Source organism: Crocodylus siamensis, chromosome 4 (genome assembly GCF_052110815.1).
Source record: "Crocodylus siamensis isolate JL-2025a chromosome 4, ASM5211081v1, whole genome shotgun sequence".
Taxonomy (NCBI): Eukaryota; Metazoa; Chordata; order Crocodylia; family Crocodylidae; genus Crocodylus; species Crocodylus siamensis.
The window spans coordinates 221,533,898-221,549,196 of record NC_143398.1 but is presented as its reverse complement, the minus strand read 5'-3'; the positions used below and the strand labels follow the sequence as shown (position 1 = coordinate 221,549,196).

The 15,299-nt window shown below is 35.3% G+C and overlaps 1 protein-coding gene across 6 annotated transcripts in view; it reads left to right on the top strand.

The window, feature by feature from the left end:
• MBD5 (methyl-CpG binding domain protein 5) overlaps positions 1-13,281 on the top strand; it is a 282,828-nt gene extending 269,547 nt beyond the window's left edge. For all 6 annotated transcript variants that reach the window (XM_090045804.1, XM_090045807.1, XM_090045806.1 and 3 more), the window contains 2 exons: positions 4,857-4,932; positions 7,261-13,281. In XM_090045804.1, coding sequence (XP_089901930.1) covers positions 4,857-4,932; positions 7,261-7,332 — 148 coding nt within the window. In that variant the 3' untranslated portion in view covers positions 7,333-13,281. The remainder of the gene's footprint in view (positions 1-4,856; positions 4,933-7,260) is intronic.
• Positions 13,282-15,299: the final 2,018 nt, after the last annotated feature.

The window sequence follows — 15,299 nt, the reverse complement described above, 5'->3', positions numbered from 1 at the left end:
AAGCTCATTGAACAAGCTTTAAAGTGCCCATGCTGCCATTTTGAGCATGGGGATGCTGATGCATGAGGCACGGAGGCTGGCTGGATCATGATAATTACCATGCTCCAGCAGTCTGCTCCATCATGTTGTGTCCCAGCTTGTCTCCAGGCACCCTAAGAAATGTCTCAAGTAGCAATAAGAAGATAAGAAGCAGATGCTACTTCTGAAAAATTAGATGTTTTATATCAGTGAGTCTTAACCTTTTTAGACTCAGGGCACCCCTCACTAGACTTAAGGCACCCCTCAGAAAAGACTAGCTCTTAATTTTCGCTTCTTTTGTTGACTTAAAAAAAAAAAAAAAGCAATTCTTCTGTTGCAAAGAATTCAGGCCAGGGAAGGACAGAATGTTTTTAGCAACATAGAGTCTGTTTGAAATCTCTGAATTTCTCCTGTGAATTATGTTGGCATATCTAACTGCATTAACAATGTATGGCATGCCATGGCAATGTTTTATACATGCACATGTGCCTTACTGTTGACACTCTTAAATAAGCGGACAAAGGAATGGATTCTGTTTCTCTAACTACATGCTGTTTGAAAGTGTGCTGATCACTGCTGATGAGGCTTGATGATGCAGGAGTTTCTGCATCAAAACTTTTAATGAAGGAAGGGGAAGATTTTATCCCTTATTCTTTCTCCTTTATGTAGATCATATCAGCAAACTCATTCTCATCCAATACACAAAGTCTACCACACATTGAGATAACAAGGAGAGAAAGAATATATGTGTAAGATGCAGGTAATTGAATGTATGGAAATTTTTCCAACATATCCAGAACACTGTTTAACAAATTAAGCTGAAACTCCCCTGATATATTTACTGTAGTTGCTTTTTATCAACATACCCCGAACACCAGACTGCAGTTAGTCCCATTTGAAAATTATTTATCTTATCCATGAAGTAAATGAGAACTTTTCAATATAAAAACTTTATTTTGGTTTTTAACGTATCAGTAGGACTTCTGTAGATGAAAACTAGTTGTTCTGTTGTCTGCAGTCAGAAGCTTTTATGAGAGGAAATAATTTGGTCAAGCTAAAATTATCATTTAATTTTTTTTTTCCAATTTTTAGTCTGGTGTCTTGCTTGCTGACTTGACAGCCTGGATTCAGGAGCTTTTATATATGTTGATGTTAGACTAATACACTATACTTTCATAGGAACTACCCAAAAGGTTGGTCTATCACTCTTAGAGCAAAATTTGACAGTTTATCAGATTGGCAGAGGGAGGAGAAGGATTTGCCTAGCATTCCCTTCATGAATACATGTAGGAACACAGTGAATATAAAGATTGTGTTTCAAAACTTAGAGCCCTTAATAGTCTGAGTATCTGGTACTTTACTGAGCTAATGTCTTTGTATAACCATTATATCCTCTGACTTATTAGACAGCTGGGAGCTTGTAGCCTGGCAGCATGCAAAAACAAGAAGGAGTATTGTCCCCACTTCTTTATCTTGATTGCCCCAGAGTGTGGAATGGTTTTTGCCTTTGTTTGGGAAAGAAGTGACCTGAAATGAGCTCCAAAATGTAGATTTTTGTTTTTTATTTAATAAGGTCTTCAGCATGAGAAATGTGTCTTTCTTATGAATTTATACTGATTGTGTGTTACTGTGTGATTTTAGTTTTTAACAGGTCAGACACTTTTAATAGATGTTAGTATACATCAGAATGGGTTGTTTTTATCATTTGATTTTTTTTACTGAAGTGAATAGAGGCATTTATTTTAGAATTAATTTAACAAAGCTAACAACAAAATCTTTCAAAAGAAATGCATGTTAAAATCTAATGGTACTTATTTGTTGAGCACTCTTCTCCCAAAGTATCATCTCAACTTTCAGGTAGAAGCAGACTGAACAAGATACAACATATGCCTGTTACTAGCTATCAGACAAATTTGCTTAGTTACCTGTAAAACATTTTCCTGTGTTCATCTGTTTTCTAGAAAGAAAACATGTTATTACCTCTCTAGGAATTTCTGCTGAAATGAATGGTATGTTGGGTAGAAATGTCTAAGAATCAGCCTGTTGCTGACAGCCTGCCTTTGATCCAGTCTCAGCTCCAGTGTCTTCATATGGTGACTGATTTCTAGTGCAAGAAAACAGTTAACTGCCACCCTTTCATTCAAACCCTTGCTTTCTGAGCCAGCTTGGAAAAACATGGGATTTGGAAACCTTAGTCTTGCTGTGTTTCTACTATGAATGCAAGATCATATAGTTAAAAATGAACACTCCTGTCTGATGCTGCCTTTCCAATTACTGCATTCTCACTTTAACTGTCCAGTGATTTACTTGGCAAGCACAGTAAAATACATATCCATATTAGAGGCAAGAATTCTTGTGGGTGATCCATCTTTTATTGGACCAGTGCATAGTGACAACACACGAAACGACAGCAGTTGTTTCCAATGTGGCAGCAACATCACCTTAATGCTATTTTCGTATTAAGAAATTAATATAAAGGCTCACACCTTCACATATTTTACTTCCCTTTTTGGCAGAAGATGCACAAGAAAGGTATCACAGTCAGAGCAACATCTGAATTCCCAGCCCATTCACGAATGAACAAACCTTCTTCATAATTTGTCGTAACTATTGATTGTATTTCATTTAAGGGATTGTCTACACAAGTGACAGCCAGATTATGGGGATTCTTTTAGCAATTTGATTAAAGCTGTGCAAAACCTTGCATAAAGACCAGTTTTGTTATGAGAGCAATTTACTTAAATACAGCTTAAATTGGTATCTAATCAGTTTGAGCTCAATCAACATAAGCCAGTTTTATATCAAGTTTAGTGTCCACATAGCTTTTTGCACTGGTTTAATCAAATCTTAATCTAATTCAAACTTTTCTCCAACTTTTTATGTAGTGGAGTCCCAGTGTATTTTAAGCTCTTTGAAGTAGCAACCTTGTCATTCTTTCTGCTTAATAAGGTGCCAGAGATGCTATTGCATGCTATAAATAAAAGGAAAATGGGAATTTTTATACTTTCCAACTTGTCCAAACCTTGGTATAGCTGAGGGAAGATGTTCATATGTGGTATGGAATGTTTTCTGTGAGCTAATGAATAGGAGATTGCTCCCCATCCAAAATATATCAGCTGCTTTTGATCATTACTGAGCCCACTATATGCTTGCTGAGATGGATAGGATTAGTGTAAAATGTGTTATTCATAAACATCTCCATGTTGGTGTCTGGACAGTCTTCCTTTTGAACCCCTCAATTAATATCTTTAGTTGGGGATGGGGCTTTCAATCACAGGTGAAGAATTTGTCAGGTGTGTAAATGCCTTCCCTTTTTTAAAAGGGATGGTGGAACACAAAGCTTTTAAACACTGCACTGTAGAAGTTGGGTTCTCTGCAATGGGAGGGTGAAGGAAAGGAATGATAGCCCCATTGATTTGGCCACTAGTTTTGGGCCTTGTGACAATCATTTTCTGTTCCTTGTCCTGCCAGAGCTTTCTTTTGTGAACTTCAACAACTGTGCTAAGTCTCTCTTTGCCCTACTTTTCCTTTAGAAAGGAACAGAATATTGTGACACAGGAGTATTGCAAAGATAAATGTTTAAAAATTTGTGATTTGCTCATAGAACAATAATGGGGGACATGTAACTAGCTGAGTTAGGCATATAATCTGTTTCTTATCTGTAGGAGTCAGCATCTCACCTCTCAAATTCATTTGATTTTTTTCATGTTGACTTCTTTAAGTAAGTCACAAAGTACAATATCTGGGTTTTCCATTTTATTTATTTTGGTCAGTAGGAAAAATAAGACCCAATAATATTGTTTTTAAGCATAAATCCCAAAAATATTATCTACAAAAGATGGCTATTATTATAACGGATATAACTTATAATAACTTGAATAGAAATACTCTTTGAAGAGTTGATGCTCTCTGGAGAGCCAGTCATGAAGCAACAAAAATACCACCCAGAGCTCTGAGCTTAGTGTTTGAATTCAGAAAATGTTTTAATAAGAATAATAAACAAGAACTAAAGCAATCAGTTGGCAGTGAGCAACTGCCAGGTTTTACAGTGACTATGGGACTCATGTTCCAGTGGCTAGTTAAAGTTAGAAAAGACATTTAAACTTCAATGCTTAGGTTGAGGGAAGGCATGACCTTGCAGAATGCTCACTGTCATTGTCCAGGTGGAAGTTAGCTTCCATTTTTCTTGTGAAATACAAATGTAGCCTCCAGCTACAGAATAAATCTAGCTTTGCATGCAGAGTGAGGCAGGTAAAGGCAATCCAGCATTAAGGGTAAGTCAGATATTCTTCTATGCTTTGAAGAAGCCCAAAATAGTTGAATTGCTCCCACAAGGGAATGGCAGTTTTTCTGGTGTGCATTTGGATTGTTCTCAGTCCATCGTGATAGAGCTGTTCTTTTCCAAACCAAAGGGTGGGGGAGTATATCTTTAACTTTACTGTAAATTCAAATTGCATACCATGCATAACCACAAAGAGCCAATGCAGCATATAAAGAGGTACTAATGATGTGCTGTTGTGTGTTGTTTATAAATGTGTTATCTCATCTGGAAATTATAATTCCTAATGTTTAACTCATTGAAGTTATTTCTTTAATAATAAGAGAGTAAAATGACAACACACAACTTTATTTTAAAAGCACATAAAAGGACACCATGTACTCTTTATCTTTTTTCACCAAAGATTTCTGTGCACTGATTGAAATTAGTAGAATATGGCCTATTTATGCATTTTGTTTCTATTGTCTACAGTCTTTTAAAATGGGATATTTCCGTTATAAAGAATCATTGACAGTATTAATCGCGCTCTCTCTCCCTCTCTCTCTCTTTTAAATCTTAGAAGTGGGAAGCTAAATAACCATTTAGAAGCTGCTATTCATGAGGCCATGAGCGAACTAGACAAAATGTCTGGGAATGTAAGTCTCTTTGGTTTTTAGTAATAGTTTTTACTACATTTGTTCTTTTTCAGTATAAACCTGGATTTTATTGGTTTTTTTATTTATAGTTTTCAATAAAACATTTGTATTACTGTTCATCTTATTGTTTCATAATGTTGGAAAAGGTTTAAAATTCACTTGGATTGTAAACAGTGTTAGGTACTCAGTGTACATCAGATATGAATTTTACCAATACTTGGAACAGTACTTTAACTCCCAGTGAGCTCCCTAATTTTTGGTTGTAGTAGGGATTGCAAGATTCTGCTCATTTCTCCTCCAGTTTTGAGTAGAAAGATGTTGAAACAACATTAAGACGATCAGTGTTTATATTATGACTCACCACTGAATAAACTTAATCTAATATGAAATTAAAGATATTCTCATAAAAATAAGTTGAACACCCTTAATTCTTAAATTTGGTGCTTGTTTTATTTCTTGTTTCCATTTCTGTTTTGTCACACAGACATCATAAATCTCTCATTTACAATTGTATCCACATCATGTAATAAAACATTGAAACAATTTCTTTATTTGTCCATGAGATATAAAAGTGAATAAAAATATAATATATTACATGACATTAGACATACCAAAAACATCTAATAAATATTTTGGATAATAACAAATGCTATAAGATTCAAGTACTCAAAGAAAAAAAAGTTATTCCTATTGTTACAAGACTTAGTCGTAAAAAGACCTCGCACATGCTTGTTATTTACAACTGGTAAGGCTTCAGTGGAACTGCTTGCAGTAGATAAAATTAAGCAAGTGCAAACATCTTTGCAGGATCTTGACTTAAGCATTAATTTTAGAATCAACTAGAAATATTAGAGAATCTGCTTAGTAACTCAAGTTACCTGCTTTGAGAGGCTGAGAAAATTGACACTGGATTATTTTCCCTTTTCTTTTTTAACGTAAAAAGGAGACTGGATTTTCATCAAAGTCAGTAGAAGTTTTGCAGTTGGTCTGGCTATAGAACTATGTCCACCTACCCCAGAAATAAAAACAAAGCTAAAGAGTCTGGTTAGGAACAGCTGCCTCCTAACCTCACTACATAACAGTTAAAATTCATAAACTGGACAATTTTTATTGTACCCCTGTCAAACAGATTTCATACTGATGTGCAACCTAAGTACAACAGCTGCATGCTATAAATGAATTGGGGCAACTATGCTAATTATGCTGTAATACGGTTTCCTCATCTGGTTGGTTGTTTTGCGTGGACAAGTCTGATGTATCATAAATTTTGTATCATAAAATAACACTGTGTTAGCTGTAGCTCAGAATTAGTCATTAGTTCTATCTTACTAGTTTTGTCACAAAACTTCATCAAGATGAGCTTTCTTTTCATAAATATTTTGATCAGAATAACAAGACCAGAAAATTATTGCAAACTCAATGACATTCTTTTTCTGTTTTGAAATAAGCTTTTTTTTAATGTACACTGTTCAGACAGAAATATTAATAGATGTATATAGGACACACTGACTTGCAAAGAAATTGACACTAGCAGTAACACACAGTAAATATAACACAACTTCTAGCTGCCTTAGAAAATATAATGGGTAATTTAAAGAAACACTTCACAGTATTCAAGGGTTTGTAATTTTCTCAATCTATTCATTGCATTTCAGAATACACAACCTCATTCCTACCAACAGATGGTGGTGGTATTCTATATAAGACAGCAATACGTACTTTTTGCATTTGATTTCTTGTAGCTGGGTTGTAAATGTGTTTTGAGCTTTATGTCATGATCTTTCCTCCTGGCTTTCAGCTTAGAACAAATAACAAGCATTGAATGGAAAACAATAGATGATGGAAAAACATTCTCATTTGCTAATTAATAATCCACTGTTCAACCTGAAATTGTAATAATAGTCCTTGATATTTTGGTGTAAATAGCTAGCTAAAAATAAGCTATCCCTAAAAAGTAAGGTCCATGTTAAAGGTATTGGTCTCTATTCATTTCTATATTCGATTTTCTGTTGTTGTCTCTATATTCTTAAACTCCTTGCTCCTAGAGCTTGATATTATTAATGCTTTGTGATTTAGTTCCTGGTATACTATTGTTTAATTAATGTAAATGGTACCTTTCTTCTGAGACTTGAGAGGTCCAGACTATAGCATAAATGTTCAACCCCCACCAGGATTTTAATATTCTGTTCTTCACATGAAAATCAAGAAGTAAGAACTGTATTACCCAGTTAGCCAAAGTATTTGTCAAAAATACTTGAATTCATCTATCATTGGCAGGTTCCTTTCCCTAGTACTCCATGCTAACCTTTGATTATACTTATTTTTTAGGTCCACCAAATCCCACAGGGAGACAGACAGGTGAAGCCCCCAAAACCCAAGAGGAGGAAGATCTCTAGATAACATTGAATGTCTTTGTTGCTGGTCCAGTACTTATCAAAATGAACATGCACATAAATCTTTATATAGGTATTGATATAGATGTAATTATATCAATATTTATATTGAGACAGATAGACACCATCGCAGGGTGCTAAATGAAATAGTGGTAAAATATTTTTGTTGATCAAGAGGGATAGTTATTGCTGGATAAACCAATCAGAATTCTTGAAAGGTTACAGTAACAATGTCAGATGATTACTGATTTTTTTCTATAATTCTAAAATTGTGATTATAAGAAATAGTCCAAATGTTTCTGAGAAATTTTCATTGTGTATATAGATAATACAGAATTTCATGGTGATATCTGATATGTAAATATTGTACAATATTGTCATGTACAAGCGTACCTAATGCACACTTTATCTTTTATTGTACAAAAAAATAGTGTACAAAATTCTTTGGTTTCTATTGAGTACACATACAAGAGACTACCAGTGTAAAGTGATAAATAAAAATACAGCCTAAATGCTTTTATATGATAATGTAAAAGATGCTGTTTTTGTATTTAACAGCAGAGAAAAGGCATGATTATGTAATACCTTAATTATGACATACACTTCACACCACTGAGTGTTCATTTATATTGTCTGTTTGGAATGAACCTTGCCTGGAAGTACTGTACTCCATTTCAGGTCTCTGTAGGAGAGTGCAACCTTGCAGATTCCTAAAGGGATGTGGGATCACAGGTCTAATTAAGAATTCAAAAGCTGCAACTATTGGTTGCATTTTTATTTACTTAAGTTTTAAAGTAGAATGCTGTAGATTTTATTACAAAATTTAGATGGAATATTTTAGTCAGCCATTTTTATAGTTGAAGTTTGATAGCCATCTGCTAAACTAAACCATTTGTATCATCAGTAACTTTAAACCCTCAAAAAATCCCTAGGCTTCTTAGCTTACGTTTAATCAATTAAATATTCAGTTTATGTATATGGGGGCTGTGGCCCCATTCTGAAATCACGATAAGTGTTAAGGTTAATTACAGTTTGATTTTGCAGTAAAATAAAAGGGCCTATTCCAGTGTTTCTAAAAAAAATAATTTTAGCATCCAGCTTACAGTATTAATAACTAGAAATTAAAGGTGGCTTACAAAATTCTTAGTAACAATAATTTTTATCAGTATTATGTAACATATCAGATTTATTTTATTTAAAAAGAATTATTTATACCATTAACAGATTCTTATATATATTAATGTGGCTGAAATGTGCAGGTTAAATCTATTAACCAAATTATTTATGTTATATTAAGTGAAAAATGTGAAACATATGTAGAAAACAATACACTAAAAATATTCAAATCTAAAACTATGAGCCATTGTAAAAAACGAGGTTAAAAGGAAGTGTAGCGCAACAGCATTTCAGTGTTCTTTTCACAGTGGTGGTGGTGATGGTGGTGGTGGTGGTGGTGATGGCAGCAACAGTGCACATCGTCTTCCAGGCTACCCAAAGTAACTTATCCCACCTGGCCTGGTCCCAGGATGGAGTCCTTAACTCCCAACTCTTCATCTGGGAGCCACCATTTTTTAACACTTTTTCCTTGAAGTGGCAAATTTACAAAGACTGTTAGTAATCAGCATTCTGTAAGGCTGATAATGTTGCCACTCTCCTGATAACTGATAGTTGGCACTTGTTCAAGGAGTAACCCTTTCTCTCACCATTCACTTTCCCCTTAGCCCAAAATCCTTTATCTGCCCGGCATGGTTTTGACCCAGAGGACAGAGACCTGAGGACATCCCCAAACTCAGCTCTCCTGTGCCACAGCACAAAGCACTACCACTGGGCTAATCTACTTTTTCATGTCTCATACAGACAGCTCTTATTCCTTTTTTCCCCCCACCCCAACCTGATGGAATGCAATTAGCTACACTAAGCTACAGTGGCCTGGAGGCAGGAACCCTTCCTTCTACTGGGTAGGTTCATTTGTCTTTCGTGTAATGGCAGGGTGGCCTGCCATGGTCCTACATGCAAACTCATGTGAAGTGATTTTTTGTGTAGTTTAGTTGACACTTTTTTGTTACAAGTTGATGTGTTTGTTACGTTTAAAGAGTTAATGTTGTCCATTTTCCGTACCAGCCTGCTTTTCTGCTGTTTTGTCTATACTGATGTTTTTTATTCATAAATACACGTGTGTGTGTGTGTGCGTGTATGCGCGCATGTGTATGCGTGTGTGTTCATATTTAGTTTGGTTTTTACCTTTTGCTTTTCGGTCCTAAAACTGAGTTTGTATTGACCAATCCTTCTTTTTGGCATTTTAACTAATTAGGTTTGTACTCTCTCACCAGTGTATACTTTACATTAGTAGACTATGTAAAGTATTTTTGTGCACTTGATTTCATTGGTTAATAATGGCATTGATGTGGGTGCTAGGAGTAGTTTGTTTCAGTCCATACAGATTTTTTTCTCTTTTAGAGTTTTTATGGTTTCATGTAAGCAGTTAATGTAAATATTGTGAGCATTACAGGTCATGCAGTGTTGTAACATTTTAAAAAATGTTGCACCTACTTTACAATTAAAAAACTGGTCACTCATACTTGAATTTTGCCCATAGAGCCATTTCTTTCTCTTTGCATTAAAGCATAATATACTTTTTTGATGGAGGCCCAACCCTTCTTTCCTCATTATTATTTTTTGTTTAAAAAATCTATATTTTTTCTAATAGAAGACTTAAAATGAGAAATTTTAAAGATACTTTTTGCCTAGTTTCTAATTTAAGAGAGAACTCCTATATTTAAAGGGTGAAAAATACCCCATTATGGAAAGTGGAATGATACTTTATTGTCATTAATTTGGCATGGAAATTTTAAGTGACTGAGTAAAGTGGGCCCACAAAAAATTAGTATCTGATTAGATTAGTTAATTTTTGTGTGGTTCTTTGAGGATGTAAGTAAGTATCCTCTATATTATTTATGTATTTATTTATTTATTGCGCTTTATTTAAGTGGGTTGTGGCATGTTGTTTTTTTTCCAAATGACATAAAATCAAAGGAATTATTCCTCTTTCTATCATGGCGCATTTTGTGAACACCATTAAAGAAAAATATTTCCATTCATTTCAATGGATTTTCTTCATATTCCCACTCTGACAAAAAGTTATTGCTTGGATGGACCAGCCATGAAAATAATATCCACGTAGTAAAAATAACACATCTCTGATGTCCCAGGTCTGCTATACTCTCAGTCTAAGGTTTGAGGTTCTGGGTTTTTTTAAAAAACAAAACAAAAATAATACATCAAATATTAAATGATTTGCTAAGTCAGTTTTGCAGAAGATTTATAAGTAATGCAATATTATTTTGAAGTCCCTGAGTTTGGTATAGAAGTATTAGAGGGCTCATGGTGGACTGAATTACCTTAGACATACTACCTTTCTTAGTTACAGTTTGTATTTTGCTATGTAGGGTTGTAATGTGAGAATTCCAGAAGAGCAGTAGCATAAAATGCTTTTCTATTTTTTAAAAAAGAAACCCATTCTAGTCTTACTAAGAATTAGAAATTTTTTTAATATCAGTTTTGTAATTTTTGATAAAGTTGTTGATATTATGATTAAATCACCAAAAAAAAAGTTACTGTGATGTTCTCTTCGGGGTAGGGACCATGTCTTCTTATCTGTTTGTTAAACTTCTAGCATAATGGGGCAAGTAGGCATTATATTATACTATAATATTACGAGTTAGATAATGTTAAAGTTGAGTTAAAACATGAAACCAAGAGAATTCATAGTTGAGCTTTGAAAAAATGAATCCCTGTCCTTAGTTTACCTATTGTATGCGGCTTGAATGCAGTATTATCCAGTGCTGTAATCTGCAGGTAAGTTGAGAAGATGAATGGCCTGATCAGCTGTTCACTTGGGAAGTCATAACATATATTCTGCTCTAATACAGTAGTTATTTCATCCCTTCATTGCGTTTCTAACCATACTAACTGAACACCTTTACAGTTCACATTTTGGAATTCACTTAGTAAATGTCTTTAAACAATAGGCTTTAGTATGTGCTATTATGTACTTGTACATACAACCCAATATAATAGAGAGGAAGAGACAGTAGAGGAAATCACGACAATGACTTGTTCCTGGAGTTTGTATGTGGTCACGCAGGATTTGCCTACCCATACAACAAATAAGCTATAAGAGCCACTCTATTTGTTTCAGCAAATTCTCATGGGGGTCTGTGAGAGCTCAGGGCCTTTCATGTGGAGTTCTGTACTTCCTCAGCTTCTATGGTCCTTGACCTTGCACCCTTGCAAGTATGATATAATTGGAGCTGTCCTCTACAGTCTTGCCATGGCCTCACTTGTTAAAGGTTATCTGTGGAAGAGAGCCTTGGCTAGGACAGATTTATGTAACGTTTGTCAAGTATTCACTTCTCTATCTCTTAAATATCTAGTGGTCCTATATTATATGGCTAGGTGTGTTCAAAAGAAATAAAGATGTTTGATCCTCTCGCTGAAATATACAGCCCTAATAAGTCTTGCTCCATTAGAAATACATTGTAGGCTTTGCAACGATGCTTTTATGGACAAAGGTCTAACTCTTCCTATCCTGCACTGTAAACCATGACCAAACCAGACTGTGGTCATGTTGTGCTTCCTTTTATTGGTATAGATGAGTAGACATGCCACAGGGCTGTAGAGAATCCGGCCCCTCCTGTTTCTCTCCACATCAGCTTTTACAACTAATTCATTACATTAATTCATTTCTGGCAACAAGAACAAAAAGAGAAGTGTGGTGGTTGCTTTCAACTTTCTTAGCATTTGATCCAATAGAAATGTCTCTTTTTCTGGGAGTTCAGCCCAAAGTGTTTTTCTTCTTTCACATCTGGTATGAGCTAAGTGCTTATTTACATACAAGTCATTCCAGAATATGTAGGTTTGGGTTTACGGTAGGAGAGGTATTGTAGAATAAATTTGAGTGGGCAGTCTTATTTCAGAAAAGAGTGTTTTTCCATGGTTTATTAAATCCACAGTACTACTACAAAATAAAATATCCACACACAGACAAACTAATAGTTATGCCCTTTTGTACAAAAGTTCCAAGAAAAGTGTATTAATTGCTGTTCATCAGAATGGATAATGAATAGCCAAAATAACAAAAGCACATGTTTTATATGGACCAGCGTTTTAAAACTAACCAAAAGAAATCAGTACCAAAGGATGCCGGAGTTCAGTTCAGAGCCAGAGTCTGAATCCAGTATGAATGGCACTTGCATGAATTGCAGTAATATATAATAAGGTGGGGCCTCTGTTCCAGCTGCTCAAGGCTTCAAGCTACCTGGTGATGATACACAACGCAGGATGAGGAAAAAAATCTGCAGGTAAGTCCTTCTGTTTCATTTATGATTCTGGTGAAGCTAAGCATACAATTGTATTAGCTACAGCTAGAATGCATGGCATTCATGGTGCTGTGCAGGCAGGTAAGGACTCTGAGTCCCTTTCTTGAGGATATTATCTGATTTAAAAAAAAAAAAACAGAACATGGCAGGTGGACAGAGCATTGACACTACAAAAACGTGGGGTAACGCAACACTGTTTTGTGGAAACATAGTTCAACTGCTTGCTTCATGATTATCTGCACTTCAGTCTTCTAAGCATGTCCATATGTGTATTTATAACCTGGAGCAAGGAAGAGGTGCATTGTATTAAAATTAATATCAGCAAAAGCTCATTGCAATAGATATTTATGTTGTCTCTTTGTAGGGAACCATGTTAGGCTTAACCCTTCCTCTTCCAGCATTCCTGTGCATGCAGTAATTAATTCAGATCTTGTTGTCTAAGATGCTTCCAGGGCTGAAGCATTATTATATAATTCCCAGTGGAGTTAAAGAGAATGGTATCCATTCAAAGAAAAGAACTCATAGTTCTCATTTCTCTTGATTTCCCTTCCTCCCCCGCCCCCCCCCCCCCCCCCCCCCCCCGCCTAGGTAAAAAAGGAAAAGTCTCACACAAAAAGTAAGGAATCTACAAGTAAAGTTTTTCAAAGCTTGCCATCATTCATTATCAACTGAAGAAAGTGACCTCTACTTCTGAGGAAGGTGGCTTAAGATTCTGAAAATCAAGAATAACTTTTGTTCAGCTATTAGCTATTTATTTATATAACATTTGTTTTCTATTTGACCCTACAGCCAAATCCAAACATTTGTTTTTTACTGTGTCCATTCTTGGTTAATATTTTATATTAACATTAGCACAGGAACTCATTTAAAAAAAAATCCTATGACCTTATACCTCGTTGACTTGTTTTCCTTGATTTTTTTCCTGTATCTTTTCTAGCCTACAAATGAGTAGATGTTTTAGATATTAAAAAATAAACATTTACACTTAAAATTAATTGTTCCATTTCTTGGATGATGAAATGCATTAAAAGAGGGGTCCTAATAACATAACAATAGGATAGACAACAAAAATGCAATAGAGTTGTCTTGATATTGCCATGATCCTCAATAGTAGATGTGGATGGACTGTCTCTAATCTAGTACGTATTTGGAGATTATTTTTTTTCGCCACAAAAGATTAAGTAAAATAGCCTTAAGAGGAAAGGGAGAGAAAGGTGCTCTTGGTCCCAGATTAAGAACCAGGAGCTGAGTTCTCATCCTAACTGCTATGAAGAGAGAAGAAAAACACAAGTGGCAGAGCACACCTCTTCAATGAGGAAGTTTCTCTGTGTTTATGTGGGTAGAATAATATGGATGAGGTACTTGGTACCTGCCTGTCTTCCATAGGTAAAAATGTGATAAATGTCCATTTGCCTGAGAGGTGCTGATTGGAGTTAGCCAATAAGTAACAATTACAGCTTGCAAAAAAATTCATGGTTTCCAAATGTTGTTTGCTTTCCAAAGTAAAATTAAACAAACCTTCCAGAGCATTTCTCTGGAGAGAGGGAGAGAGAGACTTTTCCTCCCTTCTGATCACATACCCCCAAATAAATAACTAATAGATAACCTGGTGGTTACAGCAGTCATCATAAATGTTGCTGCTCTGCCTCATTCTGAGCAGGATTAACATCAGAGCCTTAACCTCACTGGGCTCTAAGCTATTCTGGGGTAGGTCTCTCTCTCAGAAATTCTATCCTACCCCTGACAAACCGCCCCAAATTTAACTGAACCCACTTTATTTCCATGCTAAATTTTGATTTTGACATAACAGCATTTTTCCATCAGCAAAAAGTTTTGCAGAATTGTTTTTGATCAGAGTTGTGAGTTTGAATTAAAGATTGTAAAGTGCTTTAAAGACAAAGGCTGGGATTTTTCAAGAGTCGAAGGGAATTATGCTCATTGAAATGCAGTGGAGAATGACCTGAGGCCCCCTTGAAAATCTCTGCAAACATTGTTGCATGCATACTAAATAACATAATAGCCATATTTGAAGCTTCATTTTATTGTTTTATATACAAAATAAACACAAGTACAGGCCTAGTTTTTCCCAAATGGACAAACTTAACCTCCCAAGTCTATGATTAGCTATCTGACATCAATGAGAGCTTCTGAGGACTTAGTACTTTTGACAATTTGCTTTTAAAAGCTTTGGATCCAACAGGTTTCTTGAAAATGCATACACCCAGAACAGGGAGGGGACAGGCCACACAGTGGTAGGGCAGAAAGCAGAGCAGCAGATTGGGCAGGGACCAGAAAGAACAGATCAGGTAGGAAAAAAGGAATTGGAGTGGCATTTGGGGAGGTGTGGGGCTAAGTCGTGGTGCACTAGCCAGAAAGTTTGGTCCCCACTGACCTAGATCTTTAAATATGTTTGGTTTTAAATAAGATGAATTATTAGTAAAGAACTCACTGATATGTACAAAAGAAAATCCTTGCAAAATTAGACTTTAAGAATGGGGTTCTATTTTTAAGTCTTAATGGCATGGAGGATGTGTACACTATAAAAATGAAGAAAAAATTCAAGAAATGAACCTTTAAAGGGAATGAAAAGAACTAT